The sequence below is a fragment of the Erythrolamprus reginae genome, chromosome Z (assembly GCF_031021105.1).
Source record: "Erythrolamprus reginae isolate rEryReg1 chromosome Z, rEryReg1.hap1, whole genome shotgun sequence".
Lineage (NCBI taxonomy): Eukaryota > Metazoa > Chordata > Lepidosauria > Squamata > Dipsadidae > Erythrolamprus > Erythrolamprus reginae.
Genome location: NC_091963.1, coordinates 51,793,107 through 51,806,584, shown reverse-complemented (window position 1 = coordinate 51,806,584; position 13,478 = coordinate 51,793,107). Strand labels below are relative to the sequence as shown.

Sequence of the window (13,478 nt, the reverse complement as noted above, 5' to 3'; positions counted from 1 at the left end):
CAATATCTAATCAAACAAATAATAATATTGTAAAATGATAAATTATATACTGTCTTATTGTTTTCTTTTAATTATTTATATAATAAAAATTATTTTAAAAAGAAAAAGAAAATATGACTGCCATATTGGAGTTAAGTTGGTTGCCAAGCAGCTAGATTCTTTTTAAGGCAATAAGTTTATGATTATTGAAGGGATATTTTTCTTTTGGGTTTTTTGGTGCAGCAGATCAAGGAGGAGAATTGATCCATTGCTATAGGTAGCAGGTAATAAGGGAATTTTTGAATATGCTTTATTTAAAAGAGGAGAGAATTTGAATATTGTCACGGGATAGATGGTGTGTGTTTAATACAAGGGCAGAAGTTTTGCAGTTATGTAGCTGAGCTGTTGAGTTTATTTATTACATACTATTATTAGAGGTTTGAGGATGAGACAGAAGTTATAAAGCTTCTTGACAGCTTTAGTTGGCAGTTGTAGGAGAGGAGGGAATTCTGTGTCAGTGAATTCTCATATTAATGTACAGATGTGTGTGAAAGAGGTTTCTTTCATGTTTAGTAGTTTATGATGTCAGGATTTCTGGATTTGGCTCTGTTTAAGGGAAGAGAAAGTTGTTTGTGGATCTTTCATTATGCAACGTTCATCTCCCTTTATACATTGTTCTCTTTGTAATTTATAAATTGAGAGAATGAGGGGAAGTGTAATTGTTTCTTACAGCATGGCTTAGGTAGAGTTTATGCATATGTTTGCAGTTGTGGTTCCATTGTGTGTTGTACTGATGAAGATATACTCATGTGTGAAAATTGTTAGAGAACAAGTTATGGGAAGTAGGATAGAAGATGATAGGGGTAAGTATTAGGATGCTGGAGTGCAGCCAACGATTAAATAGTGGAGCGGTTTGCCTGTTTTAAGAGGAGATTGTCATTTGTATGAAATGGTATGGAGATATTTGCTGGAGTAGGGGGTTAGACTATATGACCTTTAGGGTCCCTTCCAACTCTGGCCATTATAATAGTAGTGTGGGTATTTGAGTTGTTTGTGGCAGTAGAAGTTGATTTAGCTACAGAGTGTAGTTACAAGGGATAAGGACAATCCTGATGTGGATTAGAAGATGGGTTGATAGTTTTGGACTGGTGGTTTGTTGTGGTGAATAGAAGTGTTAGAAGCTGAAATCATTTGAATGGATTTGCACAAAAATGGAATGGCAAAAATCTCAGAAATTTGTTCAGAAAACACATTTTTGGTTCTGCTTCTAAGGTTCACGGTTGCACTTCCTTGGGGTGTTGTTGAAGCAAGAATGGAGAAGTTCATTTCATTTGCACCTTGTATCATTTAGGGATCTGATGTATTCTGCCTTTTATATAAACAACACTACATTCATTCATTTTTCCCACTCTGGGAGATGTGGAAGATGTACTGTAGTGCATAATCTAAACACAGCAGATGGCAGCACTTAGCTGACACTGAAAAGGCTAGCCACAGCCAGACTTGGTTAGTACTTGAATGGGAGACTACCAGGATGCTCCAGATTGTAGATAACATTGGGAAATAAAAATATAGTATTGGGTGGGGGGGAAGTAATGTAAAGCTATTTCCATATTCTTGGCAAGAAAACAACAACTAGTGTCTTATGTAGTCACCAGAATTTAAGGTTGATTTAAAATACAGTATTTACCTCTTTTAATCTGGATATATCTGGAAGACAGAATGCTGGGGAAAACTGAGTTGGATTATTCTAATTATAAAAACAAAACGAAATACATACTAGCTGCTTTTAAGGTGGGGACAGAAGTCATAAAAATATTGAAGTCTCATTTTAGTTAAGTGATTATTTTAGAAGCAAGTACAGTACTCAAAAGGTTTATCTGCTTAAGGCTTGTGGAAATGTTTGTGCATCATTCTTTATTTGCCCGTGAACAAGGCTTTCTGCATTCTGTAACACTTGCCTGCAACAGCCTCCACCAAACAGCCTCCTGATCTTTTAAAACAAAGTTCATTTCACAGTTTCCATTAATGGCCTTATGGCAGATTAATTCAGATTGGAAGGAGAACCTAAAGGGATGGAGAATTTAATCCTGGAGAATGAATTTTCACTTGTTCAACTGACTATGTAATAGATAGTTAATAAAAACCCGCATCTCTATATCAGTGTTGAATTGTGTGTATGGTAATCCAACAGAGCACAGCAGGGAAAGATTCTTTCACTAATTCATTTTTTTAACCTAGACAGTGTGGTATAGTCATCAGAAGAACAGAACAAATCAGCCCACAGATCTAAGTCTTATAATGTAGGGGAAAAGTGTTCACTAATTGCTTCTTTGTTAGAAACTTTTCCTGAAATATTTAGCTGCAGTTTTAATATTGTTCCATGGGTTAATTTCCTTCATAATTTATTTTAAATCAGCCCCTCTGTATTGATTTGTAGCATTCTCTATCTCCACACTTAAGTATCCAGTGTATTCTCCTCAAAACTGGCTAGAAAAAGGTTTACTGGATCGAATAAATAAATAAATATTCAGCAACCCTTTGAGTGCCCTCACCCCATCTGTGAGTCTGTATGATTTAGTTTTGGGCCTATTTCCCTGTAAACTGCATAGAATGTAACCATATTAATAACACCACTTGTTTCAACCCATTTCATCAGAGTTGAAATATTCCTTAATGTTACAAACAGGTTTGTAATCTTGCAGTTAACCTAGATGGACATAATTGTCTAAACATTGTTGAGGCTTCATAACATCTGTTTTTGTAGAACCACAACACAGAGGAATTTTATTTAAGCCTCAATGGATACCGAGATAGTGTATTATGCTGACTTGATGAATCACAAGCTATTCAAATTTGATGTAAAGAACCCATGAAAAGTTTGGGAAAAATATGCATTGTTTAAAATACAGATCTAATGCTTTTGGCTTTAGTAATTGGAAAGTGCAGATCTCAAGAACAAGTAAAACTTTATTTTTCTGCCACTAATCCAGGGGATCCAGAGAACCAACAATTAATTACTTACAGGAAACTGGAAATGGGGCTGATGGACCAAGTCAAAATAAATGGATGTTTAATGATATCAGGAAACAGCATTGACAGATTCCTTCTCTATGCAAGCAGAGAGTTTCAGGAACCATAAGGTTGGCATCTTAAAAAGATGCTAAATGATGATCCTATGCTTTCAATTCTCTTTCATTTTGATATTTTTTAAATTTAAAAAATGTATGTTAAAGTTGCTGACTGCATTTATTTTAATGAACTGAATTACTAAACTATTACCTATATTTTGTATACTCTATATTTTTATTTCTATTTATTTTTATTAGTGTTTTAATCATTAGTATTCTTAGTTATAAATTGATCTATATTTTAACTAAATTATTGGGGGGTTAAATGATGGATAATTTGGGTGGGTGTAGTATGTATGGAGTGAATGATTGGTATGGATGGGATGGGTGGGGTCACAATATGGGTGAGATGAATGGGAACGATGTAAATAATATATTTGGCCTACCTGGTGCTGGAGAGGCAGGAGGGGGGGGCACCTATCTCTGGGGTGACAGAGGGTCAGGATATTCCAGTGTTGCTGGGGAGAGGCAGATATGGTGGGAACCAGGGGAAGGAGGTATCGCTGCTTAATAATGATCCCTTGTTCCGGCTCCATGAACTCAACCCAGAATACTGGGGACGAGTGTAAGTCTGCCTTGGGCTCAAGCTGCTGCTACTCAATGCCAGGTCGGTGGTAAATAAAGCTCTCCTCATCCGGGACTTAATCCTGGATGAGGAGGCTGACCTGGCATGTGTAACTGAAACCTGGCTGGGCCCGGAGGGAGGAGTTCCTCTCTCTGAAATTTGCCCAGCAGGGTTTCAGATATGGCATCAGCCTCGACGCCAGGGAAGGGGGGGGGGAGGAGTGGCTAGCGCCTGTGTAGACTAGTTGCTCCAGAGATTGCGGGTTGCGAGTCCCTCCTGGTGAAGTTGGACTTAGGGGTTTAGGTGGGCTTGTTTCTCATGTACCTGCCTCCCAGCTGCGTGTCACAAGCCCTGCCTGTGCTACTCGAGGAGGTAGCCGGGTTGGCGGTGGGGTTCCCCAGACTTATTGTCTTGGAGGACTTTAACCTGCCATCCCTTGGCGAAACCTCTGGATGGGCACAGGAGTTCCTGGCCACCATGGCAACCAAGGACCTGACCCAAGTAGTACAGGGTCCAACTCATGAGGGGGGGCATGCACCTGACATGGTATTCCTCTCTGAGCAACTGAGTAATGGTCTGAGACTAAGGGGCTTAGAAGTGTTGCCTTTGTCATGGTCGGATCATTTTCTACTGCGGCTTGACTTCCCAGCTCCAATCCTCCCCCGCAGGGAGGCGGAATCGATTAAGTTGTTCCACCCTAGACGCCTGATGGATCCGGAAGGCCTTCAGAAGGCGCTTGGGGTTATTCCAGATACACTCGTCCACAGTTCAGCAGAGTCTCTGGCTGAGGCCTGGAACAAGGCTGCAGCGGAGGCCCTAGACCGAATTGTGCCATTGTGACCTCTCCGCGGCACAAGACCCCATAGAGCTCCATGGTTCAACGAGGAGCTCCGGGAGTTGAAACGCCAGAAGAGACATCTAGAGAAACGATGAAGAGTAAGTTTGAATCCAATTGAACACTTGTAAGAGCTCATATTAAGACTTAAAAAGTGGCACTCAAGGCGGCAAGATGCGTGTATCATGCCGTCTTGATTGCATCAGCGGAATCCCGCCTGGCCGCTGTTTAGGGTGACCCACTCCCTTCTTAACCAGGGGGGAGTTGGGGAGCCCTTGCAGAGTAGTGCCAAGGATTTTAACATGTTTTTCGCTGATAAAATCGCTTGGATCCAAGTGGACCTCGACTCCAATTGGAAAACAGAGTCGACTGACAATGAGTCAGTCGAGGTGACTGGGGCCCGTACTTGTCCACCTGTCTGGGAAGAGTTTGATCTGGTGACACCTGATGAAGTGGACAAGGCCATTGGGGCTGTGAGTTCCGCCACCTGTTTGCTGTATCCGTGTCCCTCCTGGTTGGTTTCGGCCAGTAGGGAGGTGACATGGAGCTGGGTCCAGGAGATTTTCAACGCTTCTTTGGGGAGGGGGTCCTTCCCGGATCCCTACAAGGATACACTTGTGCACCCCCTCCTCAAGAAGCCTTCCCTGGACCCAGCCATTCTCAACAACTACCGTCCCGTCTCCAAACCTCCCTTTATGGGGAAGGTTGTTGAGAAGGTGGTGGTGCTCCAGCTTCAGGGGTCCTTGGAAGAAGCCGATTATCTAGGCCCTCAACAGTCGGGATTCAGGCCCGGCTACAGCACGGAAACTGCTTTGGTCGCGCTGATGGATGATCTCTGGCAGGCCCAGGACAGGGGTTTATCCTCTGTCCTGGTGCTTCTTGACCTCTCAGCAGCTTTCGATACCATCAACCATGGTATCCTTCTGTGCCGGCTGGAGGGGTTGGGAGTGGGAGGCACTGTTCTTCAGCGGTTCTCCTCCTACCTCTCCGGCCAGTTGCAGTCGGTGTTAGTGGGGGGTCAGAGGTCGACCTCTAGGTTGCTCCCTTGTGAGGTACCTCAGGGGTTGGTCCTCTTCCCCCTGCTATTCAATATCTACATGAAACCGCTGGGTGAGATCATCCAAGGGCATGGGATGAGGTATCATCAGTATGCAGATGATACCAAGCTTTACATTTCCAACCCTTGTCCAGTCAATGAAGCAGTGGAAGTTATGTGTTTGTGCCTGGAGGCTGTCGGGGTCTGGATGGGTGTCAACAGACTCAAACTCAACCCGGATAAGACGGAGTGGCTGTGGGTGTTGCCTCCCAAGGACAATTCCATCTGTCCATCCATCACCCTGGGGGGGGAACTACTGACCCCCTCAGAGAGGGTCCGCAACTTGGGCATCCTCCTCGATCCACAGCTCACATTAGAGAAACATCTTTCAGCTGTGGCAAGGGGGGTGTTTGCCCAGGTTCGCCTGGTGCACCAGTTGCGGCCCTAATTGGACCGGGAGTCACTGCTCACAGTCACTCATGCCCTCATCACTTTGAGGCTCGACTACTGTAATGCTCTCTACATGGGGCTACCTTTGAAAAGTGTTCGGAAACTTCAGGTCATGCAGAATGCAGCTGCGAGAGCAATCATGGGCTTTCCCAAATATGCCCATCTTACACCAACACTCCGCAGTCTGCATTGGTTGCTGATCAGTTTCCGATCACAATTCAAAGTGTTGGTTATGACCTACAAAGCCCTTCATGGCATCAGACCAGAATATCTCCAGGACCGCCTTTTGCCGCACAAATCTCAGCGACCGGTTAGGTCCCACAGAGTTGGCCTTCTCCGGGTCCCGTCAACTAAACGTCGTTTGGCGGGACCCAGGAGAAGAGCCTTCTCTGTGGCGGCCCCGACCCTCTGGAACCAGCTCCCCCCTGATATCAGTTTTCCCCACCCTTCTTGCCTTTCGCAAGCTCCTTAAAACCCACCTCTGTCTTCAGGCATGGGGGAATTGAAATTTTCCCTTCCCCCTAGGCTTATAGAGTTTATACATGGTATGCTTGTATGTATGATTGGTTCTTTAAAATGGGGTTTTAAAGATTATTTTTAATATTAGATTTGTTTACATTGTATTTTTTATTGTTGTAAGCTGCCCCAAGTCTTCGGAGAGGGGCGGCATATAAATCAATAAATAAATTTTGTCCAACCTTGCTATTTACATATTCATACATTTACATACACAACACAAACCAATCCAATTACAACAGAATTAGAATTGCAATGTACATACTAGAATTATGATGTATTGCTAACTTTGCTGAGTTCTATTTTTAAAAAATTAACAAATATTTTAAAGTTTTAGAGTCCTTTATAAAAAAAGAGTGCTTCTAAAAAGTTACCAGAAATTAGATTTGACAACAATTTCTATAACAAATTACTTATATTCATTTGGTAAAAATTAGCATCACAGCTCAAACATAGTAAAATTAGTATGTATTATTAAGTAACAATACATTTTACTAAGACAATCATTTTATTAATATATTTACAAATATTGGGTTTTTTTTTAAGTTATGTTCAAAATTTACTGTTTTGGTGTTCTCCAGATGTGGGTCACCACATTCCAGAAGGAAAATGGAAATTTCTCTTATTAATTTGATTTGATGCCACCCTTCTCCTTAGACTCAGGGTGGCTAACAACATGTTAGCAATAGCACTTTTTAACAGAGCCAGCATATTGCCTCCACAATCTGGGTCCTCATTTTACCCACCTCGGAAAGATGGAAGGCTGAGTCAATCTTGAGCCAGTGATGAGATTTGAACCGCTGACCTACAGATCTACAGTCAGCTTCAGTATCATGATTGATTTTAAATATTGTTATTGTGTTTATAACTATATATTGTTTTATTTTATGGTGGAGAAAAAAATAAAAAAATCTTATACCACAAAAAAAAAAGAATGTAGATTTTAGATTTTTCCATTTGGAATTAGGTGAACAATTTTATCTGGAAAAAATAATGGGTTATGATACTGAGCTGAGAAGTCCCCTACGTAACAACCTATTTAACTAAACCCCTGCATTTAAATTAAAGTATTTAATGACTAAAGTTATAATGACACTTGCATCCCAGCAAGCAAAGCAAATGGGGAAGCCAGATTCACTTTATCACTAATTATCTAGGCCCTCCATAGTCAGGATTCAGGCCCAGCTTCAGCATGGAAACAGCTTTGATCATGCTGATGGATATCTGGTGGGCCCGGTATAGGGGTTTATTCTCTATCCTGGTGCTCGACCTCTCAGTGTCTTTCAATACCATCAACCACAGTATCCTTCTGCACCGACTAGCGGGGTTGGAAGTGGGAGGCACCGTTTTACGGTGGTTCTCCTCCTATCTCTCTGGTCGGTCACCCGAGGTCCCTCCCTGATAGGGTTCTTCAGGGGTCATCCTCTCCCCCCTGCTGTTTAATATCTACATGAAACTGCTGGGTGAGATCATCTGAGGGCACGGGGTGAGTTACCATCGCTATGCTGATGATACTTAACTATACATCTCCATCCCGTGTGCACTGATGATACTTAACTATACATCTCCATCCCGTGTGCACTCAGTGAAGCAGTGGAAGTAATGTGCCAGTGTCAGGAGACTGTTGGGGTCTGGATGAATGCTAACAGACTCAAACTCAACTCCAACAAGACGGAGTGGCTGTGGGTATTGCCTCGCAGGGACACTTCCATCTGTCCGTCCATTACCCTGGGGGGGGGCAACTTCTGTCCCCCTCAGTCTGCAACTTGGGCATCCTCCTCAATCCGCAGCTGACCTTGGAACATCATGTCGGCTGGGGGGGGGGTTTGCCCAGGTTCGCCTGGTGCACCAGTTGTGGCCCTATTTGGACAGGGAGTTTCTACTCACAGTCATTCATGCCCTTATCACTTCGAGGTTAGACTACTGCAATGCTCTCTACATTTGAAAATGCAAGCAGTCATGGGATTACCCAGACATGTCCACCTCTCTAACGCTCCATGATCTTCACTGGCTGTCAATTGGTTTCCGGACTCAATTCAAAGTGTTGGTTATAACCTATAAAGCCCTACAGTGCATGGAACCAGATTACTTACAGGACCACCTCCCAGTGACCAGTTAGATCGAGTCAGCCTTCTCCAGGTCCCGTCAACTAGACAATGTCACTTGGCAGGACCCAGGGGAAGAGCCTTCTGTGTGAGAGCTTTGGCCCTCTGGAATCAACTCCCCCAAGATTCGTGTTGTCCCCACCCTCTCCGCCTTCCATAAGAGTCTAAAGATTCATTTATGCTGCCAAGCTTGGGCTCATTAGATTCTACCCCCTGGCCAATGAATGTATAGTTGGTTTGTTTGAATGGACATGTTTATGCTAATAGGATTTTTTAGTTTTTTAAATATAATTCTTAATTTTAATTAAACATACCTTGACGTATACTATTTTGATATGATGTAATTCACCCCGAGTCTTTGGAGAGAGGTGGCATATACATTTAATAAATAATAATAACTGCAGTGACTGACTTAATAACTGTAGTAAGGAAGATCATAAAATGGAATTTCACTTAACAGAAATTTTGGGCTCAATTGTGGTCGTAAGTTGAGGGCTATCTGTATTTAAAGGGATTCGCCATTTTCTGACTGCAACTGTGACTATAAAAGTCTAAACATGAATTATTGAATTATCATGTAGCCTTTTTTAAAACATGTAGCTTATGAAATTTTGGACTAATAATTTTTAATGTCTATTTATGGCTAACAAAATAGCACACTGTGAACAAAGAATATCTAATCATTCTACTTCCAGAAAATTTATCACAATTTATATAAATTATAATTACAAAATAGAGCCCAATCTGTAATAAATTTATATCAATCTTCATGAAATCATTTTTGAAATAATTTAAATTCCAAAATTTGGTGTTTGCTCACAGGGCATTTTCCCCTGGTTCTGGTGCAGATTTTATTTTTAACTTTAAAAAAAAATAGAATCAAAATAATTTGAACTGCATTTTCTAGTCACGTTTATAGCTTAGAAACTGCATCAAGAACCCTTTAATTAATACTGTATATCCCAATTTCACCTCAACGACCACACAATGCAATGGAAATGTAAAACCTCTGGATGACTTTTTATTGTGATAAATTTAGAATCATTATTATCAGCGATAACGATGAAGCTGCAAAGTGTTATGTCGTCTCCAGGCAGCACGGCGTGATCCTCCAATTGTGTGATGGAACTTGTGGCCCTTGCCAAGGCCACGGCTCTTCCTCCCTGCGGAGGTCAATCCACGCATCTCTCTGTGCTTGTGAACTGGTTTGGTGATCCATTGGGTATCTGGATTGCGCCTGATAGCTTTGTGGAATGGATCAATCAGAATGACCTCAAAGAATTTGTATGTGGAATCCTCACCCACCCAGTAAGAATTCAGTACTCTCAAAGCTCCACAGTGTCGGCCAGCACGCTCCTAGAAAATAAAATAGTTTAAATATAAGCATCTGTATCTATACATATATTTAACAGATGAAATCAGATTGAGAAACATGATGTAAAAGAAATGAGTAAAATACTTACAAGTAATTTAATATTTCCTTTCCTTACATATGAGTATTTCATTTTCCTCAATGGCCATGTCTCATTTCCCCAAATCTGGTTATTTTGATTCCATAAATACATGCTTTGAACAGTTTATTTATTTACTTTATTGTCACTGTATGTGTATACAAAAGTCACTAGACGCTAGAGACCAGTTCCAACACACATAACAATCCAAAAATAAAAATTCCCCACCCACCACAAATTCCCCACCCCTGAACTACTCAGCTGCTTTAAACATTAACTATTTCCACTAGTAAACTATTATTCCCAACCAATGCTTCTCAACTAATGTCAGCCTCTTGCGAACATTCACTTGGTTGATGTGGTTTTCTGTGTAATTCAGAACATACTGGTTTCCCCATGAGCCAAAACTCTGTATTGCCAGCACTCTTTTCTGCATGAAAATTTTCACGATTTTATAAATGTTGATCCAAACTAATAGTATTTGAGTGGCAAAAGACGAGTGTTCACACATGAGCTATGATAATGTAACATTTTAATTAACTATGTCTACCAGAAAAAATAAGGAATACAATTAATCCTTAAAATCTAATCCAATCCACCAAGAATCATTAAATCAATTTGTAATCTTATTTCCAATTTGTTTATGTACTGCTCTATAGATCCAGTTGCATTTACACAGAGACAATGTCTTCGTGTATGTGAAGATTAGTTATTTATCATAGCACTATTTATAAATAAAATACATATTCCTAATAGCAGAAACACTATACCATCACTATTACTCAGTGAGCAATTTTCATTAGTTAAGCTTACTAGTTTAATACATGGACAAAATTGCATTATAATAATAGTGTAATTTATAATTATGTAACCTATCATTTTATAATAAAATTTCTCAAAATTCTCCTCAAGATTTCCTTACTTCTGCTACAGATTGCAGACTCCGGGCAAATTTTAACTGATTCACACCATGATGCACAGGCTTTCCATAAGTAGCACCCTTAGGAACTGGGCGTTTACGACCACCACGACGAACTCGGATGCGATAGATGACATAACCTACAACAGAAACAAATAGCATTTTAACTCCTATCATGTCACCCCAAGTCATCTTTTTAATGAAAAGAAGGACTTGGGTCATATAACAGTGTTCTGATATTTCAGGGGTTGACACAAAGAAGCAGTCAAGCTATTCTCCAAAGTGCCTGACGGCAGGGCAAAAAGCAAAGGATGGAAACTAACCAAGGAGAAAAGCAACCTAGAACTAAGAAGAAATTTCACAATAGCTAGAACAATTAATCAGTGGAACAACTTGTCTCCAAATTTATGAATTTTCCAACACTGGAATTTTTAAAGAGCCATTTGTCTAAAATGGTATTTGGGTTTCCTGCCTGAGCAGAAATTTGGACTAGAACTCCAAGGTCCCTTCCAACTCTGTAATTCTTCTCTTTTGCTCTAATTCTATTAGCATCTTAAACTTTTGTCTAAGCTACCCCCCTATTCTGTATTTTTGATCCACATATGCCCATTTTATTAATTTGAGATGATTTATAGCAACAACAAAAAAAGATAGAAATTAAATTCACATAACAAACAAAATCATCAAGATTTGCTGCCTTATGTAAGCTTTCTATCAACCTGACTTTTCAGATGTTTCCTGCAGTTTATCCTCTTTGGATGTTAATTTTTCTCATTACCTTGTTTGGCTTTATATCCCAGCCTGCGAGCTTTGTCTGGTCTGGTTGGACGAGGAGCTCGATGAAGTGCCGATAACTGACGATATTGCCAGCAACGGACACGCAGAAGGAAACGCATCACATCAGATTGCTTCTTCCTCCACAGTTCTTGGATATACTTGTAGGCACCCATTATGACTTACCTACTAACGAAAATTAATAATTGTGTCACATAATATTGCTACATATTTCTTTAATAACAGATACATACTAAAAGGGACACTTTTAAAATAACATGAGGACCTGGATTGTGGGGGCAATATGCTGGCTCTGTTAAAAAGTGCTATTTCTAACAAGTTGCAAGCCTCTCTGAGTCTAAGCTCTAAGGAGAAGGGCGGCATTAAAAAAAATCAAATCAATAAATAAACAATGTTCTCCAATATCTAAAAATAAGTTCCCTAAAATTGATTAAGTAAATCCATAAAAATATGCCATTGTTTAGGTTTATTTTTTCTGTTAATGTGCAGGTAAGCTCACAAAAGCAATTTTAACTTCAGACTCATAGCTGGTCCGAGTCCTCCAAGACGGCGGCATACAAATCCAATAAACAAACAAACAAACAAACATGTTTTACATATTAAAGAAAAAGGGCATTTTTGCTTCCTTTCATCAGTTTCTGAAACTAGATGTCTATGATACAATTTCAAACTGTTATTGCTTACTATATATACACCCTACACCCCAAAACATGCATGAATAAAGATGTGTACATGTTTTTACAATTCCCCCCCTCAAATTTTATAGGTTTTAGCTTTGATCAAAAACATAGATTATTGCTTTGTCCCAAGGCAATGAACTTTGATAGTCTATTTTGACAGCAACTATCTAAAGTTACAGGTAGAATGTTTTACATCATTTACTATGTAAAAAGTAAAACCTTAAAAATAAATCTGCCAACTTGGGAGTTACTCCTTATTTTCTACTTCAATTGTATTTTTTATTCTCACTGACACTCAGAGGATTCACCTTTTTTATTATTAATTGGATTTAAATAGAAAATCACTGATTGAAACTGAGGCTTGGCGCAGGAATGTCTAGCAGGTTAAGGCACCAGGCTGGAAAACCTTCAGCTCAAATCCCACCTTAGCCATTAAAGCCAGTTGGGTGACCCTAACCCAAACACTATCAGCCCAATCTATTCCACAGGGTTGTTTTTGTGAACACAATAGGAAGAAATGTGTGCATGTGTGTATGTAAAAATAAATATTTTTTTTAAAAAAAAAAATCGTGTCTACTTTTTCAAAGTTCCTTCCCCCAATAGAGGCTTGCATTAAGGAAAAACGGCATGAGCTGCTATCGCTCGATTTTCACCATAATTCTGAGCTGTAAGAATAGACCCGATGCCAAAGGAACTCAGCATTTCAACTATTCTTTTCGTTTGCATTCTCATCCTTCCATCTCGTCAGGTAGCATAAGGTCCTAGCCGCCATTCTGCCAACCACTCTAAACCCTTCTTATTCTTCCACAATTGACAAAACGTAATCATTATCTCTCCCCGAGCCTCGATCCATAAGAATCTGCACCAAATGGATGGAAAGAGGCTCCAGACTGCACGATGACACCGGATACATCGTCCGCAGAAAGAACCCAAGGAACCTTACCAGAAGACGCTCGAAGAACGAAAGGAAAAGGCCTCTTTCCCAAAATGCTTTGCACTGGAGTAGGGCAGGAAAG

The 13,478-nt window shown here is 40.4% G+C and overlaps 1 protein-coding gene across 2 annotated transcripts; it reads right to left on the bottom strand.

Moving 5' to 3' along the window:
• Nucleotides 1-9,616: 9,616 nt before the first annotated feature.
• On the bottom strand, nt 9,617-13,470 carry RPL15 (ribosomal protein L15). 2 transcript variants are annotated; one of them, XM_070727856.1, is made up of 4 exons: nt 13,406-13,470; nt 11,766-11,947; nt 10,991-11,127; nt 9,617-9,973 (listed from the first exon to the last, which is right to left on the bottom strand). In XM_070727856.1, the coding sequence occupies exons 2-4, from the start codon at nt 11,935-11,937 to the stop codon at nt 9,668-9,670; spliced, it is 615 nt and encodes a 204-aa protein (XP_070583957.1). In that variant the 5' UTR covers nt 11,938-11,947; nt 13,406-13,470; the 3' UTR covers nt 9,617-9,667. The 2 variants fall into 2 exon arrangements, with proteins under 2 accessions (XP_070583957.1, XP_070583959.1); XM_070727858.1 differs by having other exon boundaries at nt 11,766-11,950; nt 13,406-13,437.
• Nucleotides 13,471-13,478: the final 8 nt, after the last annotated feature.

Coding starts and splice junctions, on each gene's coding strand:
- RPL15 (XM_070727856.1), bottom strand. CDS start 11,937: ATGGGTGCCTACAAGTATATCCAAGAACTGTGGAGGAAGAAGCAATCT. Junction 11,128..11,765: donor GGGATATAAAGCCAAACAAG/GTAATGAGAAAA, acceptor TTTCTGTTGTAG/GTTATGTCATCTATCGCATC. Junction 9,974..10,990: donor GTCTGCAATCTGTAGCAGAA/GTAAGGAAATCT, acceptor TTTATTTTCTAG/GAGCGTGCTGGCCGACACTG.